At 35.4% G+C, this 22,808-nt stretch overlaps 1 protein-coding gene across 7 annotated transcripts in view; it reads right to left on the reverse strand.

Annotated features, from left to right (window-relative positions):
- Nucleotides 1-22,808, reverse strand: part of LOC127834579 (filamin-B-like) — an 89,857-nt gene that overhangs the window by 4,053 nt on the left and 62,996 nt on the right. For all 7 annotated transcript variants that reach the window (XM_052360568.1, XM_052360565.1, XM_052360567.1 and 4 more), the window contains 8 exons: nt 8,270-8,413; nt 7,464-7,589; nt 6,952-7,098; nt 6,117-6,221; nt 4,757-4,936; nt 3,104-3,385; nt 1,508-1,661; nt 106-269 (listed from right to left, as the gene is read on the reverse strand). In XM_052360568.1, the coding sequence (XP_052216528.1) occupies nt 106-269; nt 1,508-1,661; nt 3,104-3,385; nt 4,757-4,936; nt 6,117-6,221; nt 6,952-7,098; nt 7,464-7,589; nt 8,270-8,413 (1,302 nt within the window). The remainder of the gene's footprint in view (nt 1-105; nt 270-1,507; nt 1,662-3,103; nt 3,386-4,756; nt 4,937-6,116; nt 6,222-6,951; nt 7,099-7,463; nt 7,590-8,269; nt 8,414-22,808) is intronic.

Below are 22,808 nucleotides of genomic sequence, written 5' to 3' on the forward strand. Positions count from 1 at the left end.
GTTTACTTTTATCAATATAAAGCATTTAATGACAAACTTAAAAACATGCCAAAATCTGTGAAAAGGTCAATGATCCCTCATTTTTGGAATTAGCAAATTATTTACCTTTGGGTCCCCTAATTCTCACAGTGAGCTGCCCGGCCCCTGCCCCTTTGGTTTCCACGATGAACTTGCTGACGTAGGTTGCGAGGATACCATTCTCCACGCCAGGGCCATGCACACGCACCTTGCTGGCATCTGGACGAGAGTTCACCTTGAATGTGAATGGGCTACCTGGAAAGTAGAACAACATTATGAACTAAGAGAATTAACAGCAATTTGAGTGGACCTGATCTGTTTACAAATCTATGCAATGGTGCTGCAATGTGTCAGTGAATGTCAGCCACACTCAATTCAATGTTAATTCAATATATCGGGCTTAATCCAACTTTGTACTTGGTAAAAAAAAAGTACTTGAAGTCTCATTGGCTTATGCTTTATAATTTTACTAAACACTTTTTATAGAAAAGTCCATTTTAAATATTAATTCTGGGGGGAAAATCAGAACTGTGAGCTTTTCACCACAGCTCCAAAACATAAAAATAAACCATAATTACTTTCAAATGTCCAATCTGGTATCGAGTCAAGTTTTTACCTAGTATCTTTTTACTGAAAATTTAGATACAATATAAGTTAAAGATGTGAATGAACAAAACTGTGTATAAATACAGCAAAATAATACAAGAACATATTTTGTAATCAATATATAAAAATTAAATTTCAAGTACATTACATATAAAAAATATCCCAAAGAACTGAACAAGTATGCCACTCTTACAGGCAATACAAAACTGCTGTGTGGAGTTTATATGAGAATACACATATATTTTGTAAATTCCCAAATCTTTGCACACAATCAACAGTGATGGAAACAGGCATGGCTACTGCTAGTTAATGGCACCTAATATCTGTTTTGGACACCTAGATTTTCTGACAAAGCTTATCTCCCCTGTACAGAAAGCGTTGAACAAATAAAGATGGGCCAACATGGTCAATAGGTAATTTCCAAGCCTGAACCCAGCCCACTCGCCAACCTAGTACCGGTGAGGTCGCGGTGGCATAAAAGGAATGGCAGGGCCAAAACACCAAACTTTGGGGAAAGGGCCACAGCCTTTTTTTCTGGAACCCCCCCCCCCCCCCACAATTTTCTGGCTTTGGGGAATGCAAAATACCGAGGTAGATTGGAATTTTAGCGAAAAATGCATTACTTTAAAGAAATTTCTGTAGGGGAAAGGGCCTTTTTGGTTAAGAGGAAGAAAAAAAGGCCCCTTGCGCAGAAGGTTTTTTTGGCCCAGAATGGTGTCCACCTACTGCCAAGAAAGTCATGGGCTCCATCCCCACTGTGAGAGCATTCTTTAGATCTCCCTCAAATAAACCAAGATACCCAGGAAACAGACTCAAGAGTGTTTCAATAAGACTTAGGTTTTGATGCCATGGAGCTTAAATCAATCGGTTTACACTTGCTGACCTACCCTCTACATGCTCGCCGCCATATTTGATCTGTAGAACGTGGCGGCCGGACTCCTGAGCCTTGATTCCCAGGTTGAATGTGCCGTCCTTGCTGTCTGCCAGCTCACAGAATGCCACCTGGTGGGGGCCCATGCAGTGCGCTGTCAGCTCACCTGGGAATAAAAAAGCATGAAGAGTGTGCAAAAAATGAGGTCGTCATTCTTTAATTTTCCGTAGTGACTTAAGTTCTAGAGCTCACCAGACACAGTTTTGAACTCGCCAGAGAATGTTTTGATCAATTTCATGAAGATTGGGCAATCAATATGGGCTGTAGTGTTTACAAGGTTTTTTTTCTATAATTTGAAGTATTGACCTAGTTTTTGACCCCACGTTACACAGTTTCCAACTCAGCCAGTTTCCAAGATATAATTTGCATAATGTCCTTACCAAGTTCAATGAAGATTGATAGGGCAATATAAGTGTCCTTTAGAGTGTTTGTTTTTAAAATTTAACCTAGTGACCCAGTTTTTTAGCGCACATTTCCACGTTGCAAACTCTGCCAATTAATAACTGGGACAAATGTTTTGACCCAGTTTCATGAAGATAGGGAAGTAAACGTGGCCTCTTTAGTATTCACAAGCTTTTTTCATTATATTGACCCATTAACCTAGTTTTTGAGCAAAGATGACCCAGTTGCAAACTCAGTTAAGATGTTCAAGATGCATGACTAACAGATAAAAGGCAGTCATAAAAGCTCATCATGAGCCCATTGTGTTCAGGTCAGCTCAAAAAGTTTGTTGTGAACTCATTTAGGAGTGAACATTATTTTCCTCTCCTACTGTGTTTCTAAAATTACAACTGCTAAAAATAATGTGTTTACAAACAAACCTACATTAGTGCAAGCAAGTCAAACAACACTGACAGTGTAAACATGTTTGTTCTTACAAGGAAAGTCCATCAAACGAATGAGCTCTGGTAAAGCCTGGCTGTGTAAATGGCATCAAGGACATGTTTACAAGCCTTTGATGCATATCAAATACAATATTTATATACTTGACAATACACTTGCTACAAACATACTGTACTACTCAAATTTATCAGTTAAAATGTCCGTATGAAACATGTTCTGCAAATTTTAGTATTTGAGCCGCGTTCTGAGAAAACTGGGCATAATGCATGTGCGTAAAGTGTCATCCCAGATTAGCCTGTGCGGACTGCAGGGACGACACTTTCCGCCTAAACTTGATTTTCGGCAAAGAGGGACTTCCTTGAAACTAAATATACCATAAAAGCGGAAAGTGTCGTCCTTGATTAGCCTGTGCGGACTGCACAGGCTAATCTGGTATGGCACTTTACGCACATGCATTATGCCCAGTTTTCTCAGAACAATTCTCATATGCAACCAGCATACAACTACAACAGCCTGTGAGTAACTTGCAGTCTGTTCAGGTTTTATGCTGTTTGCTGCTCATCAGTATATAAGGGTTGGAACTGAAGCCTTTAAAACTTTAATCTTTAGATCTTCTAATAAACTTCACTTTAAGTGCGTAACTAAGAGTTTAATGGTTAACCTTTTGTGGACTGAAGCCTAAAACAGATCAATAAATGCTCATACCTGGCCCAGCCTTTCGTGTATCGATCACCACGTCAATACGTTGACCGAGGATTCCTCCGCGTAGACCTTCCCCACTCACAACGACACGGTTCGGGTAGAACGCTCCGATCACGTTCACTTTGTAGGGGGAACCACGGAGTTGGCGCCCATTCCACGTGATGTGGAGAAGATAGGCGCCTGGTACTGTTGCGACATAGTTACAGCGGAACTTGCCATTGCCCAGGGGGCTTACTCTGACATTCACTTCATCACGGACTCCGCTGAGAACTACGTCAGGTGATCCTGAAAACAAAATGGTTATAAGGCGTAAAATATACATGAATTAGTGCATACATGCAGTTGTAATTCATTATTAAGATTTAGAAAACAAAACGTTTACTAGAAGGAAATTATGAGAAAGAAAATGCTTTTTGTAAATTCCCAAATAAGAGAAACCTTGTAAGATATTCAGTAGGTTGTCAGGAGAATCCTATGTTGGGAATAGGTAAACAACACAGTTATCACAACACATTTGTTAAAGGTCAATGTATTTTTTAAAAGATCAATCTTTTTTATGTTGTTAATTTCATAAAGGAATTTTCATACTTTATCAAAAAAAATCTGGGTGATGCTCGGAGATTATGACTATTTCCCCTGTATTTGCTATTGTTGTTTTATGTCAAATGTAATTTTATTTAATGAAGTCAATTATTTTCATTTTGAGTTCAGATGAAAATTCACTTAATTATTATTTAGTTCTTTCTGCTTGTTTCAATCTTAAAAAGATGTGTTTGTGAAACACAATGTCCCCCTATATGACGTTTGACCTTGAAGGATGACCTTGACCTTTTACCACTCAAAATGTGCAGCTCCATGAGATATACATGCATGCCAAATATCAAGTTACTATCTTCAATATTGCAAAAGTATTCATAAAATAAGCGATTTGGGCCACATATATATGACCTTGAAGGATGACCTTGACCTTGACCTTTCACCACTCAAAATGTGCAACTCCATGAGATACACATGCATACCAAATATGAAGTTGCTATCTTCAATATTGCAAAAGTATTCATAAAATAAGCGATTTGGGCCACATATATTTGACCTCTGACCTTATAGGATGACCTCGACCTTGACCTTTCACCACTCAAAATGTGCAGCTCCATGAGATACACATGCATGCCAAATATCAAGTTGCTATCTTCAATATTGCAAAAGTATCCATAAAATAAGCGATTTGGGCCAAATATATTTGACCTCTCATCTTGATGGATGACCTTGACCTTTCACCACTCAAAATGTGCAGCTCCATGAGATACACATGCATGCCAAATATCAAGTTGCTATCTTCAATATTGCAAAAGTATTCATAAAATGAGCGATTTTGGCCAAATATATTTGACCTCTGACCTTGAAGGATGACCTTGACCTTTCACCTCTCAAAATGTGCAGCTCCATGAGATGCACATGCATGCCAAATACAATGTATCAAGTTGCTATATTCAATATAGCAAAAGTTATTGCAAAATGTTAAAGTTGGCACAAACAGACCAACCAACCAACAGACCAACCAACCAACCAACAGACAGGGCAAAAACAATATGTCTCCCACTACTATAGTGGGGGACATAAAAATAGTTCCATTTTCATCACAATAATTTGCCCTACCTTTTCCTGCCTGTGAGCCGTCGATGACAAACTCCGCCTCCTCCCTCACAGTTGCCTCCTTCAGGCCACGCCCAGTGAGGATGAGCTTGCTGGCGTCGGGCACCTGCTGAATGGCGTACCCGTGGAATGGGGAGTTAACCAGCGGCAGGTCAGACCAGAACAGGTGAATGTAGTGGGAGCCTGCAAGCATGAATATCATTTGCATGGAGTTATCTCCTTTACTTTTTACCACTTAGATACTTATTTTTATGCATTTTTAGTCCCTTCGAAAGTTAATTTTTTATTTAAGACATTCCATACTAGAATCAAGTTTTAAATGCTTCAATTCCAACCCTTAGATACTGATGAGCAGCAAACAGCATAAAACCTGGTTTTATGCTGTTTGCACATAGCCATTTTCACTTTGCTTCTGAGTGGGAAAGGGTTAAACTCAAGCATCTATAACTCATTAATTTTCGGTCTCTATTCAAACGGGACATTTATTGTTTGTTTTGACAGTTGCACAAACATTCTATTTGTTTTATTGTAAACAAGCAAATTCATTGAATTGATATCCCCTTGTGTAACTAAAAAGTTTGTGACAGACGGACCAACAGACCATGCCAAAACTATATATTCTCCGCCTGTGGCAGCGGAAAAAAAGATGTTTAGGTTTTAATTGCGTTGTTACAAACTATTTATTACAAGAATTTATTATTAGAAATTTGAGTGAAGCAGCTAAAGTAGTTGGCTCATTTTAGCTAGGATAAATGTTAACTATTCATAGCAATTGGAGGGTTTATTAAATGTCATACTGTTAAATATATGTTTATTGGTTCAATGGCATTGAAATATCTAAACATTGTTGAAGTCTGTTGGCACCAAAACAAGGGTGGAAAAATTGTTATATACAAAGGAAAGTGAAACAAAATATGCTCATTCATGAATTGGAAATTATAGTTGTTATAATTATATATGATCTGAATAAAACTGGACATAGAATTTGCCATGAAAGTGTGTTTTTTTTAAATTACATAATTGATTTACCTTCACTGCCTATATGCCGAATTACTCGAAACATTCAATAACTCGAGATTTTTCCTCATACAACGATCACCTAGGGTAATCAAAGTTTTACCTGTTTAGCTCTATGGGATCAGTACGGTAGAGTAATTTCACTTGATTTGTCATTGTTGGTTCAGGTACTACTTTAAAATACCTCGGGTACTCTTATGTAAACTACAAAGTACCTGGAGTCCAGAAAATATACTTAAAAGTACCCCAGAGTATGACCAAGTGCCTGTAAGTTTATTTTCTGTATGGGTACTTTTAAGTGAACCAAACAAAGACAAATAAAAAGAGAGTAGTAATTTCCACTCACCCTCCTCCTCAGGTATGAACTCAACAACTGACTTGCCCATCGTATGGTTGTCTACAGACGCGTGCAATGACCCAGAGGGACCCTTCACCTCCGCCCTCAGTGTTCCTGTGGTAACAGAGTGGCATTTTTATATCAAGTTTGCCTTGATAATAACAATTACCTTTACAAACAGAGTTGGCTTCAAAATGGCAGTCCCTAACAAGAGTTGTGTTTGTGAAACACAATGCCCCTACTGCTTTGCTTTGAAGCCATATATTTGACCTTTGACCTTGAAGGATGACCTTGATCTTGACCTTTCACCACTCAAAATGTGCAGCTCCATGACATACACATGCATGCCAAATATCAAGTTGCTATCTTCAATATTGCAAACGTTATGACCAAGGTTTAAGTGTTGTGACAGACACACAGACACACACATACAATGACAGACAGGCCCAAAACAACAAACCCCCGATTTGTTGATCCTGGGGCATAAAAAGTGTGTTCCCGCACTGACAGGTTAGCAGAGTTTTGAATAAGTGCAATAATAAATTGAACATAGCAATAAAGGACTTAAATTTAATTTGATTTTCTTAGTGACTACAAACAGGTCAAAATGTATATCTGAAGGGTAAAGGGTTAACCTTCTGCATGCTGGCAAATTTGTCGTCTGCTAAAATGTCGTCTGCTGAATCTGTAAAATTAGCTTCAATTTTTTTCAAAGAATACTATAAGAATAGCAAACAGTTTGGATCCTGATGAGACGCCACCTTTCGTGGCGTCTAATCTGGATCCAAACTGTTTGCAAAGGCCTTCAAAATTCGGTTCCAGTACTGAAAGAGTTAAAACCTACCTGGTCCGGCCTCAGCGATATCAAATGGCAGCTGTTTACGCTCTCCCACCACCAGGTTGACCCTCTCATTGCTGTCCATGAAGTGCTGCCAGCCCCCGATCACGCGCACCTTGCGTACGTCCACCACCTTCGGGTGATATGGGCTCCCTGGAATGTGAAATAACACACATGTCTAGACCATAGAATTTATTAGATAAATCAGAAATGAAATAATAATTATTTTCTGACCATGTAGACTACAGGATGCATCGGTAATTAACCTTTTTTGACCTGATCACATAATTGTACAGCAAATTTTATTAGTAATTTAAATAAATTATCAAAATTTACAGTGAAACTAGTTTTATTGCTTACAAAAACAATTTTGTAATGAAAATACATGCAGTATGAAATATACAACAAATCAATGATACGACCACATGCACTTAAGTACCCTTTGGACAAAAGCGCACCCTGCTCTTTTCAAATCCTAGCTAGGGTACTAATGACCACTGCCCCTGGTTACAGTTTACCTGGTATGTCAGTGCCATTCCACGACAGGTTCACATTAAATATTCCAGTCTCCACTGGCACGTAGGTGACAGTGTAGGAGCCGTCTGTATTGGGGTCCACAGTACATCTGCCAACAGAGGTGGGGCCTGAAGGAAAACGATAGCAATTTTCTCAATCACAGATTGACCAATTAAAAAAAAAAGTGAATTCTGGGCAGAAATATACACTTTTTACAGTTACACATTCTACCTTCGTGAAAAGAGTCCACACTTTATGTACATGTATTAAACCCTGTTTTCCCACATATTAACGATATTATTCAAAGTTTGACAAATATCCATCTTTTTCAATATGTGGTGTCTGGAATGAAATGTAACACTGAAAACTGAGAAACATATGAGGACATCGTTGACACAGAAATAATATGATGTATATTGAAATTTAAATATGTATAAAGTGTTGCAAAGATTTAAAACAAGAGCTAGGCATTGCCAACGCTCGACTGCGGGTGCAGTTTTGAATAAATGAAAGCTTGTCAGAAGAATATTTGATGTCAAAGTGACCTTGACCTTTGACCTAGTGACCCAAAACTGGGTGTGGCGTGTAGAACTCATCAAGGTGAAGCTACATATGAAGTTTCAATGCTGTAGGTGGAAGCAATTTGATTTTAGAGCCAATGTTAAGGTTTAAGCACGACTCGGACGGTAGAAGCCGAACGGCGGACAACGAGCTGGCTATGACAATACCTCGGGTTCTCCGAGACAGACAAGCTATAAATACTTTTGGAGACATGTGTATTAATTCAATCATGTCCCTGGCTACCTACCATTGACAGAAACTCTAAGGTCTCCCTTGCGTCGTCCAACGTCCACGATGAATTGGGCTGGTTTGTCTTGCTCAGCGAAGAACAGACCACTCCCACTGGCGCTAGGCATTCCGCCATCAGCTATCTCCTGCGTGAATGGGCATCCTGAAATGTGACAATAAATAAATTGTTATTGATGTTAAAGGGATGATTTTTTAGTGTGTTATTGTCATTGATATTGATATTTACCCTTTACCACTTAGATATGTATTACAACGTGTTTGTAGTCCCTTAGAAATTAAAATATAATTGAATACCTTAATTACTAAATTCAAGTTTTAAAGGCTTCATTTCCAACCCTTAGATACTAATGAGCAGCAATTAACTCAAACTTGCAGGCTGTTCTGGTTTTATGCTGTTTGCAAAAGCCATTTTCACTTTGCTTCTTATTTGGGGAAGGGTTAAAGAATGCTTACAAAGTATTTAATATTGGTAATTAATTTTGAAGCCCAGTTAAGTTTGAAGCTGTCTCAGTTTATATTGTTATATACTTTTTGTTGATATTTTGATGTGTTTGAAAAAACAAGGTTTGAGAAGCATGGTGACTGTGCAAAGCAAGGGTATAGCATTTAATAGTGGAGTGACACATCATGTCCAAATGTACCCCTTCAAGGAATAACATCAGCTATCAACTTCTGCAATTTTTTGTCCATTTTTACAAAAAAAATGTAAGTGCAGGCCATAACTCCCAAATATTCCTGAGGTTAATTGTCTGATATCACATGTCCCATTATGCCTTCAGACAATTTTATGATGGTAAACTTGACTAGAACATTCTTGTAATTCAAGCACCTTGTTGGCCAATCATTGGTTTATATTGGTCGTTTTCAAGAAAAGCCCAGGGTAAATGTAACAAACACATGCACAAATAACAGACAGTCATGGTTATAGTTTTTTCTACTGAAACACTGCTGACAAGCACTAGCTCACAAAATACCCCCACACATCTTTTATGTGGGGGGGGGGGGGGGCATAACATAACAGACCATGAAGCTTCAAAACAGGCCTTAAAAAACTGTACCAAAGCTAATAGGTGTCACATGTAGAACCAAACTGTTACCATTTTCAACTCACATAAAAATACAAAAAAGGTAAAAACAAGAGATGTGTTTGTCAGAAACACAATGCCTCATCTATAATGCGCCGCTTTGATTTTTAAATTTTTTTTTATTGTTTTACCTTTGACCTTGAAGAATGACCTTCACCTTCACCTTTGACCACTCAGAATATGCAGCTCCATGAGATACACATACATGCCAAATATCAAGTTGCTATAATCTTTAATATTGCAAAAGTTATGGCCAATGTTACAGTTTTCAGACGGACACACAGACTCCTACCGGGGGCATAAAAAACCTAAGACGTCATCTTGTGTAAATTTAATTTTCACTAATAAACTATTTGAACAAACATGAACAATACTTTGCTGAATGCACTCTTTTGTTCTAATGATATTTAAAAGCTATGCCAAACTGTGAACAAAACCTTGAAAACCGCTACCATATATTAGCAAGAATCTTTGCTTGACGCACGCACATGTTAACCCTGAGTACTAAACAAAACAGGTTATAACTAGAAATATTATGTTACGTTTAAGACATTCAGAATCAAGGTTAAAGGCTGTTATATCATTAACTTCTGAAATGCAAATAATTATAGATCAAAACAGGGAAGAAACCCAAATAATTCAGCCACACTCTGGACAAAACAGGCTTAATGCATGTGAGTAAAATGTCGCAGATTAGCCTGTGAAGTCCGCACAGGCTAATCAAGGACTACACTTTCCGCTATCATGGAATCTTCATTAAAGCAAATGGCTTCTATAGGAAAATCCATTTTGGGTGTAAAGTGTTGTACCTTAGAGGCCTGTGCTGATCAAACAATCTAATTGGAGATGACTCTTAACATACATACATTAAGCCATTGCATGCTGGGTAATTTGTCATCTGCTAAAATATCGTCTGCTGAATTTCTAAAATTAGCATTTTCTTCGATTTTTTTCAAAGAATACTATCAGAATAGCAAACAGTTTGGATCCAGATGAGACGCCACTTTCTGTGGCGTCTCATCTGGATCCAAACTGTTTGCATAGACCTTCAAAATTTGGTTCCAGCACTGTAAGGGTTAAGCCTGTTTTTTCCATGGTGAGGCTCATGTGTAGTCAGTGCTGATGGACAACTTTTATGCAAATAAACAGGAAGGAAACCAAATACAGTAAATTGGACTGAGAGTACCATAAAGTTATCTTGTCAACATTTCCATATGAAATACAACAATTGCATGCTCAACACATTCTTTCCTTTTTCCTACATCTTGAATGTTATTACTTTTAACTGGATGACAGGAAACACACTCACCAGCACATTTACCAACAAAGACCCGTTACCTTTATTTAAACAAGTGATCTGAATTATAATTGAAACATGTGAAGTCGTTTTTTTCTTTTTTAAATGTCAAGACCTCAGTTGAAACCTTTATTAAAATTTATCTATGAAGTGCAAACCAACCTTCTTTTGAGCATGTGAAGTGGGTTTGTTTTCATTCAAAGCCCCATTGCAAAACAAATTGTATTAATTTTTCCCAAATGGGATTTAAAAATTCCCAACTTAAGGTTTACCTAATATTTTTACATGTTTTATTAAATAAATAATATTGAAAACACTGTTATTCTCAACTTTAAACTATTTGGTCACCAAAAAAATCAACAAAACCAATTTCCCAATTTTAGTCAAAACAGGATTTTTCCAAATAAAAGTGACCCAGCCCCATTTACAAAATGGTGAGAAAAAAACACACTGATGTGGCTAATGAAATTAGCCACAAATTATGATAAGACACATATTATTGTGGTAAACAAGTGCAGACAACACCAATATAAACACTTTCATTTACCTTCATCTATTGTATTTTTCTCTGCCACAATATTTATACAAGTTAGATATTTCCTCGGTCTTCCTAAAGAGTCTCTTGTTGATTCACGTCTCTCCACACTACACACTACACCTTCAGTTTTTCCATCACGCTCAAAAGCATAAACATACAGTTCCTGATTAACATCCACCACTGGCATTAATGATTCATTATTTGATGTTGTCATTTCTGATTGGTTGGCACTTGGTTTGAGCTCCCCATGAGTATGGTCTTTGTCAGAAAGTTTTTCTGAATCTAATATCAGTTTAGCACCAGGTTTTTGAAAAGCTGCATTTGTAATGTTAACAGTTTCTGATTGATCATCAGTGTCTTTTACCTCAATCGTTTCCAAATCCACTACCCTCAATTTCGCCCTTTGAAAGACTTTATTCTTATGTAGAGTTCTTTGCAACTGGTTTTCAAGAGAGGCAAGCAAAGCTTTGTTCCCTAGAACCTTGTTTCCCTTTGCAGAACCCCGTCTCCGTGGTATTTTAGCTGGATCTCTTACCCCAGGTTCATTGTCCGTACTACCTTCTGTATCCTTGTCAATACCATCATCAATATTTTTTCCTTCCCTCTTCTTCAACACTGTTCCAAGCTCTTTAACTAGCTGATCATGGAGTTTTGAACCTGGATCTTTCTTAATTGAAGTCTTAAAAAATATTGGTTGCGAAAGAGGCACTAGAGGACTAAGCATAGGTTTTGGAAGCCCTTCTCTCTTTTCAACTGACTCTTGGTCCTCGCCACTGGCTATTGCATTGTCCAGCATTTCTGTCACATTATCAATATCATCATTCATTCCAGCTGATTCAATATTAGAGTCATCATTTACTGAAGTCAAATTTACAGGCACCACTGGACCAAATCTTTTTAAAAGGTATTTTTGTAATTCATCAATCATGTTTTCTGGCTCTTGTCTTACTTCTTGCGCTTCTTTAACATCATCTTCTGTATGCCTCTCTTCTTCAAAATCCATCTTCTTTACAAGTTCCACAGATGCACTCTCAGTTCTTTTTTCCATTTGTGCAAACCTGGCTTTCAAACCTTGATTAAGAAGCATTTGTTCCCTTTCTAAATTATTCATCTTCTTTTCAGTTACCATTTTTAAGTCAGAATGTGCAGGCTCCAAATAATTTTGCTTCAACACAGTGACATTGTTAACTAAATTTTTCACAGCAATATCTTTTTCCTCATTAAGCTTATTTTCCGAGCGAATATTTTTTTTCACTTGTAGATTACACAAACTTGACCCATCTTGGGACTTTATTTGTTGGGCTTTTTGAATTATCACACTTGGCTTTATTTCAGTATTTTGCTTCAAGCTGGAGTCTAACTTTCCAATTAACAACTTATTATCCTCTATTAATTTCTTTACCGTATCTTTATTTATTGAAGTGTCAAGTTGTGAACTTTTCCGAATTAAAGGTTCTGATGTACTAACCTCTTTAACATTATTGCTTTTGACAATGCCTCCTTTTGTATCACCATCACTATTTTGTGTAACATTCACTGTACCTGCTTTTTCACTATTGGCTAGTTTATCCACTTTTCCAGTGTTTCTTACATTGCTCTTATTATAAGCAGGCTTTACAGTTGTACCTTCTTGTAATGTTCCAGCTACTTTATCCAATTTTTCAGCAGGTATCACTTCACTTATACCAGCATTCTTTACAGTTGTAAATGCCTCTACACTTTCAGCTACTTTATTATCTTTGTCAGCATTTTTCACTCCACTTACAACTCTATGTTCTTTTTTGTCATCAGCTGTCGATACTACTTTTTCAGAGACGGCAATGTTTTTAGATGAGACCAGTGCAACACTTGCTTTAACCAGATTTCCACTTTTTATGTCTCCAGTTTCATTGCAGGTACTGTGTAGTGCTGATGCCTCAGTTCTTTTATTACCACCGGCTTTCTTTGCCGAAGGTTTTATCTCAATTCTAATTTGCTTCACGGTCGACATGTTTTATTTGCACACTTTAAAAGGCAGTCTACTAAAAACAAATATGAAACTCCTACACTTTTTCCAATAGCCTGCTTATGTATACCAACCTACATAGAGGTTGTTATGAAATTCTTATTTCAACACTGCAATCATTGGCAGGAAGCCACTTTAAAAATGCACATTTAAGTCCAATTAAATTTTTGGTAAAGCATTAAATATTAATCTATACCACAAAGAATTGCAACACAGAGATTATTTTGTTTACTATCATATAATAACCAGGCAAGACACCACTTTACACATTTCCATAAAGCCTATGAAAATAAATCTCCCATATGTTCATAATTCCAAAGTCAACATTTACTGTTCAGATTCTGTCCCACTTATTAAATATTCAAAGAATTTATATATAACGCAAAGTTTGCATAAAAGATCTAACATGACAGCTTAAAGATATATTGTCAGCACTGTTCTGTTTTGCTTCATCATAAATATATCAGTATGATGGAAATAACACCAAGACAGCAGTAATTTCCTATGAAAATACTTCAGCTATCATTATCAACAGTATTATCAGTCGATAGTGTTGACACTGCCAAAATAAAGCCATATACTGCTATAATTCTGTATACAACAGACTATAAACACAGTACAGCTATAATAAAGGCAGAGAAGATAGGCAACTTAAGGATATAAAACTTATCTTGTGTGCTTTATTTACTTGGCCCTGTATCCACTAGATTAAAGATTCATTTGTTAATTAAATTCTCACCCAAACCGAAATACCAGTGCAAATGTGAATCACTTGTGCTAGTTATCAAACAGACTTTAATTAACAACATTGAGCAATATGCTGTTTAACCCATTGCATGCTTGGAAATTTATCGTCTGCTAAAATGTCATCTGCTGAATTTTAAAATTAGCATTTTCTTCGATTTTTTTTTCAAATAATACTATCAGAATAGCAAACAGTTTGGATCCTGATGAGACGCCACGTTCAGTGGCGTCTCATCTGGATCTAAACTGTTTGCAAAGGCCTTTAAAATTCGGTTCCAGCGCTATAAGGGTTAATTTACGTATTATTTGAGCCTACCAAGTGAACTGAGCTGATTAAATCAAGCTGTATGTTCTTATATATTTGTCAGTGTTTTTTGTGTTCAAAATCGGGGACGGTATCCGGCTCCATTCCCAATGATTAAAAGTATAAATTTTTCCCAAATGGGACCTGAAAATTCTTAATTGAAGGTTTCAATTTTGAAGCATTTGTTGCAAAAAAACAACACTAATTTCCCTATTTTGGTCAAAACGCCACAATTTTTCCTGGCCCCATTACCAAAATGCTGAAAAAAAAACAATGTTTAATTTCTTTCTGTTTTTATATTTAATAATGTCATTCAAACCAAATTTTATTAATCTCAAAGTCATGTTGACATGCAGACTTATAATTACAAGAGGCTCCCATAAATTAGGAGCTAATCCAATACAGTCCCATTCATATCGTCTAATCCGAGTCAGATGGCCACTTAATTCCATATACAGTCTTGTCACACACTGTGATCAATTAATCCAGCAATTAATCCAATTAAAAGGTCAATTAATTATTACATTCACAAACTATCGGCAGCACACAAAATGACGAACTTTATAGCACATTAACACTCCGTTGTTTATATGTAAAAATAATGTGTGGGCTATACCGGTACACCATAAAAACTATTTATTCTGGTTAAGGTGCTTTGTGGATCACTAGTACATATTCCAACAAATGCTCGAAAGAAGTTAAATATGATGGATAAACCTTAATATTTTAATAAATTTGCACAGAAAATATGTATTTTTAACACAATGCAAAAACAGGTAATATTATGCAACATGGTGCATAACTTACATAACAAAGAAATTGTAACATCAATTATTCAGAGCACAATTGCCACTAAAGAGTTGTTGCAACCAAGTACAAGAAGTTTTAAAGAGCAATTATTTCAATACTGACAAAAGGACAAAAAGCAACAAAATTCCTGTTCCTATTCAACAAAACTGCTTGCTTTTTATTTTATTGTGTAGGTTTGGAAATTAATTCTTCAGTCGCATTGGTGTTGTAGTATGTCATTTAGCCAACCCAAGCTTTTCTCCCAATGTATCCAATATACGGCTTAGTATTTTTGCTATTAAAAATTTAAGTTTTTTGCTCAACGTCATATTAATACACTCGGGAAACTATTGAATTCTGACCTGAATTTTAGCAAAATTGTAAGCCTGTGCCTTAAATGACAAGTTTCCAAAGCTCCAATAAGGATTTAATTTTAGCTAAGTTGTACCTATAGGTAAAAACTTCAGACCTAATTTTCGATTAAAAACCTGCTTACAATCCATTTAGCTTGTGTTTGAATGTGTAAAATGTCTCAACAGGATATTATGTAGCCAGAGACTTAACAATTTTACATTTTTACAGAATTTACAGTTTTCCTTATGGAACTTTGTGAATACAGGCAAATTAAGACATATTTTAAGTTCATTATAATGATTCACAGTATTTTGCTTGAGTACAGAATTTCGAAGATGTTCCTTACTTCTACAGATTTCAAATACAAGAAACTGGTCTAAACACAGCCAACAACTGTAATACAATATTTGAAGACTTGGAAGTTAAACCTTTCCTTAAAAATTAAGTGGAATATTGCAAAACCTAAAGTAGCGGTCAAAATAAAGTCAGTATTTCTAAAAGAATAAAAGGATAAAATAAATTCCATTTTCAGAAGTCCACAAGAGCAATCAATATCCATGCAAATGTTCCCTGTGAATGGACACAACCAGGTTTATGATGTTGTTTCATCACCTGCTTCGGTGATCAGGATATTGGATATAAAGTCTTGGATAGGTCCCATGAAAATTAACAGAAAAAAAATCACAAATATTGATTGTATGATCGAAAACCATTCACCAGCAGTTTAAATATTCAAGAGACATTTCAGAGACAAGACCCGGGAGTCATTAATTTTAAAATGTAAGGCAGCCAATGAAATATTCAATGTAAATACAACAGTATTTTTTAAGTAAAACATTATAAGAAAATATTTAAACCTTTATTTTCAGATTCTCATTTGAATAAATAGATGTAATAACAATTGATGAAGTGTTTTCCAGATGTGTGAATAGGCAATTTAAACAATTATATACATATTACATGCCCAATTATCACATACAATATCCTTGCAAAACGTAAGGCATGCACTTCTTGTAAAATTGATGTAGCTTTGCAAACTCGCTAAAAAAATCTCATTTAAAACTATTGACCCTTTCCCACATAGAAGCAAACTGAAAATGGCAACAGGCAAACAGAATAAAACCAGAACAGCCTGCAAGTAACTGGCAGTTTGTTCAGGTTTTACCCTGTTTGATGCTCATCAGTATCTAAGATACGGAAATAAAGCTTTTAAAACTTGAAGACAGTAAGAAAGGTCTTTAATTAAATTTAACTTTCTATAAGACTTTAAATGCGTAAAAATACACATCTAAGTGGTCATGGGTTAAAATGTAATTCAATTATTTACATACAAACTTTGTAAACACTTGACCCTTTAAGCGCTGTAACCGAATGTTGAAGGCCTTTGCAAACAGTTTGGATCCAGATGAGACGCCACAGAATGTGGCGTCTCATCAGGATCCAAACTGTTTGCTATTCTGATAGTATTCTTTGAATTTTTTTGAAGAAAATGCTAATTTTAGACATTCAGCAGACGACATTTTAGCAGACAACAAATTACCCAGCATGCAAAGGATTAATTATGTGTGATAGGCTCATTGCATATCAATTAAGACAGGAGGTATAAATAATAATAGTATGATCATGCTAAGAATACTGCAAAATACCCAGTGGCAATACCAACATGAAATGCATAAACTTTATTTTTACAAAGATAGCAATTCAATTTTTCTTCGTGTAAAATCTGGGTTTTCTTAACATGAAGCTAAAATATGCTAATCAGCATCCTGTCCATTTTCATTACTTTTTTAGTTTAAAGCATTTTAATAAAAGACAGACAGTCCATACATGCTGGGCTTTGTTTCCTGTGTAACACATCCATCTAAAGAAATCAAACATCTTGAATACACTTTGATTATATAATGAAATACATACATGACATGAGAAAAGATGGAATAAAAAAATAATAATTTGCTTTTGTTATTCTACAGGAAGTCTTACCTTTGGATAATTATTTGCATATATTTACATAGTTTTAAATGCACAACACTGTTAATAGTCTTCATGACTATGATTTAATTATGACAATTGTGAGACAAAAACCTATCAAAGCTGAGAATTACTTATGCTCTTATTGCTGACAAACTTGAGACAAAACCTATCAAAGCTGAAAATTACTTATGCTCTTATTGCTGTCAAACTTGAGACAAATTTAACCTATCAAAGCTGAGAATTACCACGGATTCTAGATTACACGGATAAGAAACGGGACCGTTACGCCAAATATCTTGTTGTGTCTAAGTCACGTGACCGTGTCGTAACTATCGATCTTTTATCGAAGCGCCGAGGTTATAAATTTGATGTACCCACTCACGTATTTTGTTAAATTATAGTTTCATTTCTAGGCCGATTTTGACAAATTATATATCATTAGAAAGCTTACGTAACGTAGTTTTCAGATATATCAATATATATTAAGTTTTTCTTCTGATTTCGGCAGCCCGGCGAGTTATAACTTTAACTTTAGCAAATAACATACCGTTTTGGAGTTTTAGAATCTAGATTTACGGTTGAGATGTTCATACTTTATACCGATTTGTAGCGTTTATATTTGGAGTTCAGTTTTAAAAATAACATCTTGCTTAGGAGAATAGAATTCTGTATACGATAGAAAAAAAAAATTTTGTTTAAAAACAAAAGTAATTAAGGAATGAAGGCGGGAAAATGTAGCGCGCGTTCCTAACGCACTGAACTGATGCTATGGTCTTGGCGATTATGCTTTTGTTTAAATACCGGCCATTGAATTTCCTTTGCCATGATTATTATATTTTTTAAGGGGCTTTATGCACTACCGTTTATGTTGTCCCAGATTAGACTGTGCAGTCTACACAGGCTAATCAGGAATGACACTTTCCACCCACCTTCGATTTTTGATAAGAAGAGACAACCTTTAACCCTTTGCATGCTGGGAAATTTGTCGTCTGCTAAAATGTTGTCTGCTGAATTTCTAAAATTAGCATTTTCTTTGATTTTTTTCAAAGAATACTATCAGAATAGCTAACAGTTTGGATCCTGATGAGACGCCACGTTCTGTGGCGTCTCATCTGGATCCAAACTGTTTGCAAAGGCCTTCAAAATTCGGTTCTAAAAATATTTAGAAGGGGATAATGTCCAACCAGGCAAATCAGGGATGGCAATTTATGCACATGATGATGAGTTTAGCCTCTTTTTTCCAGAGCACAACCCACATCAATATTGTTTCTTTAAATGTAAAATGGCTAATGTTTATACCTGTGATTTTGTATCCATAGTTATTGAAAAATAGAAATATCTTTAAAAAAGATATACGGCGTTGATTGTGGTTGGAGTTTATGAAAGGAAAAGAGTTCAATGAATGAGATCAAGGATAGGGAATGTCTTTCTGTGAAAATACTAAACAGAAAACCAAAAGAATAATGAAAGTGAAATTAAAACATATGAGCCAACTGGCCACACGCGAAGTATACATATTTTAAATATTTATATGCGCATTCTTCGAACAAACCTGTTATAGTGGTATTTCGGGCATTGCTATTTTATTCGAGTATTAACAGTATCGAGAATCATCGCGCTCATGCTTAATAGATTAGTCAATATGGTGGAATAATTCTTGTTAAATAAATTAAAAATAATATTTATCATGGTATTGTTGAAAACACATTAAGAATCTATTATTGACATACCATAATTAGGTGCAACATAACTCCTCCGTTGTTAAATGTTTTATATTTCTCTTAAGAAATTTAGGCTTACTCTGGGGAAACTGGGCTTAATGCATGTGTGTAAAGTGTCATCCCAGATTAGCCTGTGCAGTCTGCACAATAATCATGGACGACACTTTCCACTTAAACTGGATTTTTGCTGAGAAGAGACTTCCTTGTTAAGAAGAATTCCATTGAAGCAGAAAGTGTCATCCCTGATTAGCCTGTGTGGACTGCACAGGCTAATCTGGAACAAAACTTTATGCATATGCATTAAGTCCAGTTATCCCAGAAGGAGGCACAATTTTATAAAAGTTTAATATTTACGCAAGGGTTGTATTGTGTTTCACTCAAGAGTGCATAGATTTTGAGCTTAAAAAAACATATTGAAGGGTTCAAAGTTCAACTCACGATATAATAGTAATTTTAGATTTTATTTTGCACAGAATAATTTAGTTTGTCAGCAATAAGAGCATAAGTAATTCTCAGCTTTGATAGGTTTTGTCTCAAGTTTGTCAGCAATAAGAGCATAAGTAATTTTCAGCTTTGATAGGTTTTGTCTCAAGTTTGTCAGCAATAAGAGCATAAGTAATTCCACGGAGTGTATATTGACAGGAGATGAATCGAGTATTTGACCCTTACTGTAGTAAATTCAATCTTATGCAAAAATTATTCATCCGATTTTATTGGTTTATACGTTATCTTGTTGCTTATTAATTCCTCTTTCAAAAAAATATAACTTTTAGTATATTCCCGTTGTTATTAATGGATTTATAGCGAGTTAAACACAAGAACTACACATTTTATGTTTTACCACCGCGCGTTTTAACGTGTTGTGGCTATCGATCTTTTACGATTAGCGTACAGCGCAGCGCTGAGGTTATACATTTTGATGTACCCACTCACGTCTTTTGTTAAATTATAGTTTCATTTCTCGGCCGATTTTGACAAATTATATATCATTAGAAAGCTTACGTTACGTAGTAAACAGATATATCAATATATATTAAGTTTTTCTTCTGATTTCGACAGCCCGGCGAGTTATAACTTTAACTTTTGCAAATATCATACCGTTTTGGAGTTTTAGAATCTAGATTTACGGGTGACATGTATATAGCGGACCCTCTCGATATTATTCGGCTTTGCATGCATACTTGAAATAAAATGGGTGTCAAAAACATTCATCGTTTGCTGTTTATTATCAACAAGGTAATTATGTATAATTATTTGAAATGTTATTTACCTTAAATTATCAATTTATTAAAGATTCTTGAAAATCACGGTCTGTGTTACGCGGGTCATTTCGTATTTTGACATCAGGGCATCATGTCCAACTATTGAAAATCAGATTTTTTTTCACCGGGACGATGACGGCTTGGATTTAGACAGGCAGACAGATAGTTTATTCAGGCTTAAACAACAGAACATGGTCTTCAACTCAAATATATAAATTATTTTTAGACGAATTGTTAGGTGATTACACATATAGCAGTGATGATTCTGAGAATGTTGCCATGTTTTTTATCCGTGTAATCTAGAGTCCATGGTTTGAGCATTTTTATCGCGGTGTTCAAAAAAAGATATCTCAATAATCTTGTTTATTGATAGATCTGTGGTTTTATTGCCCCTGTGTTCAGCACAAACCAATTATCTCGTTATGATCAGATACTGTGCCGACCAATACTAAATAACACTATGGTGTCATACGCCACAGCAGGGACCTATACTTGTATATTGGTCCCTAACCACAGGTGGCAATGTCTGGTCAGATTACACTTTTTATGATACCTTCATGTCTTCTCGTGGTATTAGTGGTCATTTCTTGGAGTAATGTTACGCCAAATACTCAATTTTGCGTTTATAAGATATGTAGCGTATTGAAAACAGTTATAGTCATCTGCCCATACAGATTGCCATAAACTAAATACTGTATAGATGTCAGCCAGCTAAATCACAATTATTATAAGTGCTTAATACCTATACATGTACATTTTAAACATTTAAAAAATCTAATACTTAACATTTAACGTATTTAGCGGGTACCGGTAAAAAAACTCCGTCATTTCGTAGTCCATAAAGAGTGTATGGTAGTGTACGGAACAACATAATTAAAACAGCATTCTCATTTGACCACAACAGGGTTAAATAATCTTTCCGAAATATACAAATAATACAGAGTTTTAATTTAGAATTCGATATATTTATAACTCTGTTAACTTATAAAGGTATTTCAATATACATGCATAGACAGTTGACCGTGATTTTCAAGAATCTTTAAATAATTTTAATTGATTATTTATGGTTAATAACCTTTCATATAATTTTACATAATTACCTTTTTGATAATAAACAACAAACGATGAATGTTTTGACACCCATTATATTTGAAGTATGCAAAGCCGAAAAATATCAAGAGGGTCCGCTATACATTTGTATACGCTGTTTCATCATAAATTTTACACCCTTTCTGTGTTATAAACAAGAGCTGAAATCGTTAATTTATTAAGATTCATTTATAATAAGCTTTATTGATATGTTCCGTGAACAAAATACTACAATATATTTCATAAAAAATATTATAAGATGGCAAAAGAAATTCAATGGCCGGTTTCTAAACAAAAGCATAATCGCCAAGACCGTAGCATCAGTTCAGTGCGTTAGGAACGCGCGCTACAATTTCCGGCCTTCATTCCTTAATTACTTTCGTTTTTAAACAAATTTTTTTCTATCGTATACAGAATTCTATTCTCCTAAGCAAGATGTAATTTTTAAAACTGAACTCCAAATATAAACGCTACAAATTGGTATTAAGTACGAACATGTCACCCGTAAATCTAGATTCTAAAACTCCAAAACGGTATGATATTTGCAAAAGTTAAAGTTATAACTCGCCGGGCTGTCGAAATCAGAAGAAAAACTTAATATATATTGATATATCTGTTTACTACGTAACGTAAGCTTTCTAATGATATATAATTTGTCAAAATCGGCCGAGAAATGAAACTATAATTTAACAAAAGACGTGAGTGGGTACATCAAAATGTATAACCTCAGCGCTGCGCTGTACGCTAATCGTAAAAGATCGATAGCCACAACACGTTAAAACGCGCGGTGGTAAAACATAAAATGTGTATTTCTTGTGTTTAACTCGCTATAAATCCATTAATAACAACGGGAATATACTAAAAGTTATATTTTTTTGAAAGAGGAATTAATAAGCAACAAGATAACGTATAAACCAATAAAATCGGATGAATAATTTTTGCATAAGATTGAATTTACTACAGTAAGGGTCAAATACTCGATTCATCTCCTGTCAATATACACTCCGTGGAATTACTTATGCTCTTATTGCTGACAAACTTGAGACAAAACCTATCAAAGCTGAAAATTACTTATGCTCTTATTGCTGACAAACTTGAGACAAAACCTATCAAAGCTGAGAATTACTTATGCTCTTATTGCTGACAAACTAAATTATTCTGTGCAAAATAAAATCTAAAATTACTATTATATCGTGAGTTGAACTTTGAACCCTTCAATATGTTTTTTTAAGCTCAAAATCTATGCACTCTTGAGTGAAACACAATACAACCCTTGCGTAAATATTAAACTTTTATAAAATTGTGCCTCCTTCTGGGATAACTGGACTTATTGCATATGCATAAAGTTTTGTTCCAGATTAGCCTGTGCAGTCCACAC

The sequence above is a fragment of the Dreissena polymorpha genome, chromosome 6, assembly GCF_020536995.1.
Source record: "Dreissena polymorpha isolate Duluth1 chromosome 6, UMN_Dpol_1.0, whole genome shotgun sequence".
NCBI lineage: Eukaryota > Metazoa > Mollusca > Bivalvia > Myida > Dreissenidae > Dreissena > Dreissena polymorpha.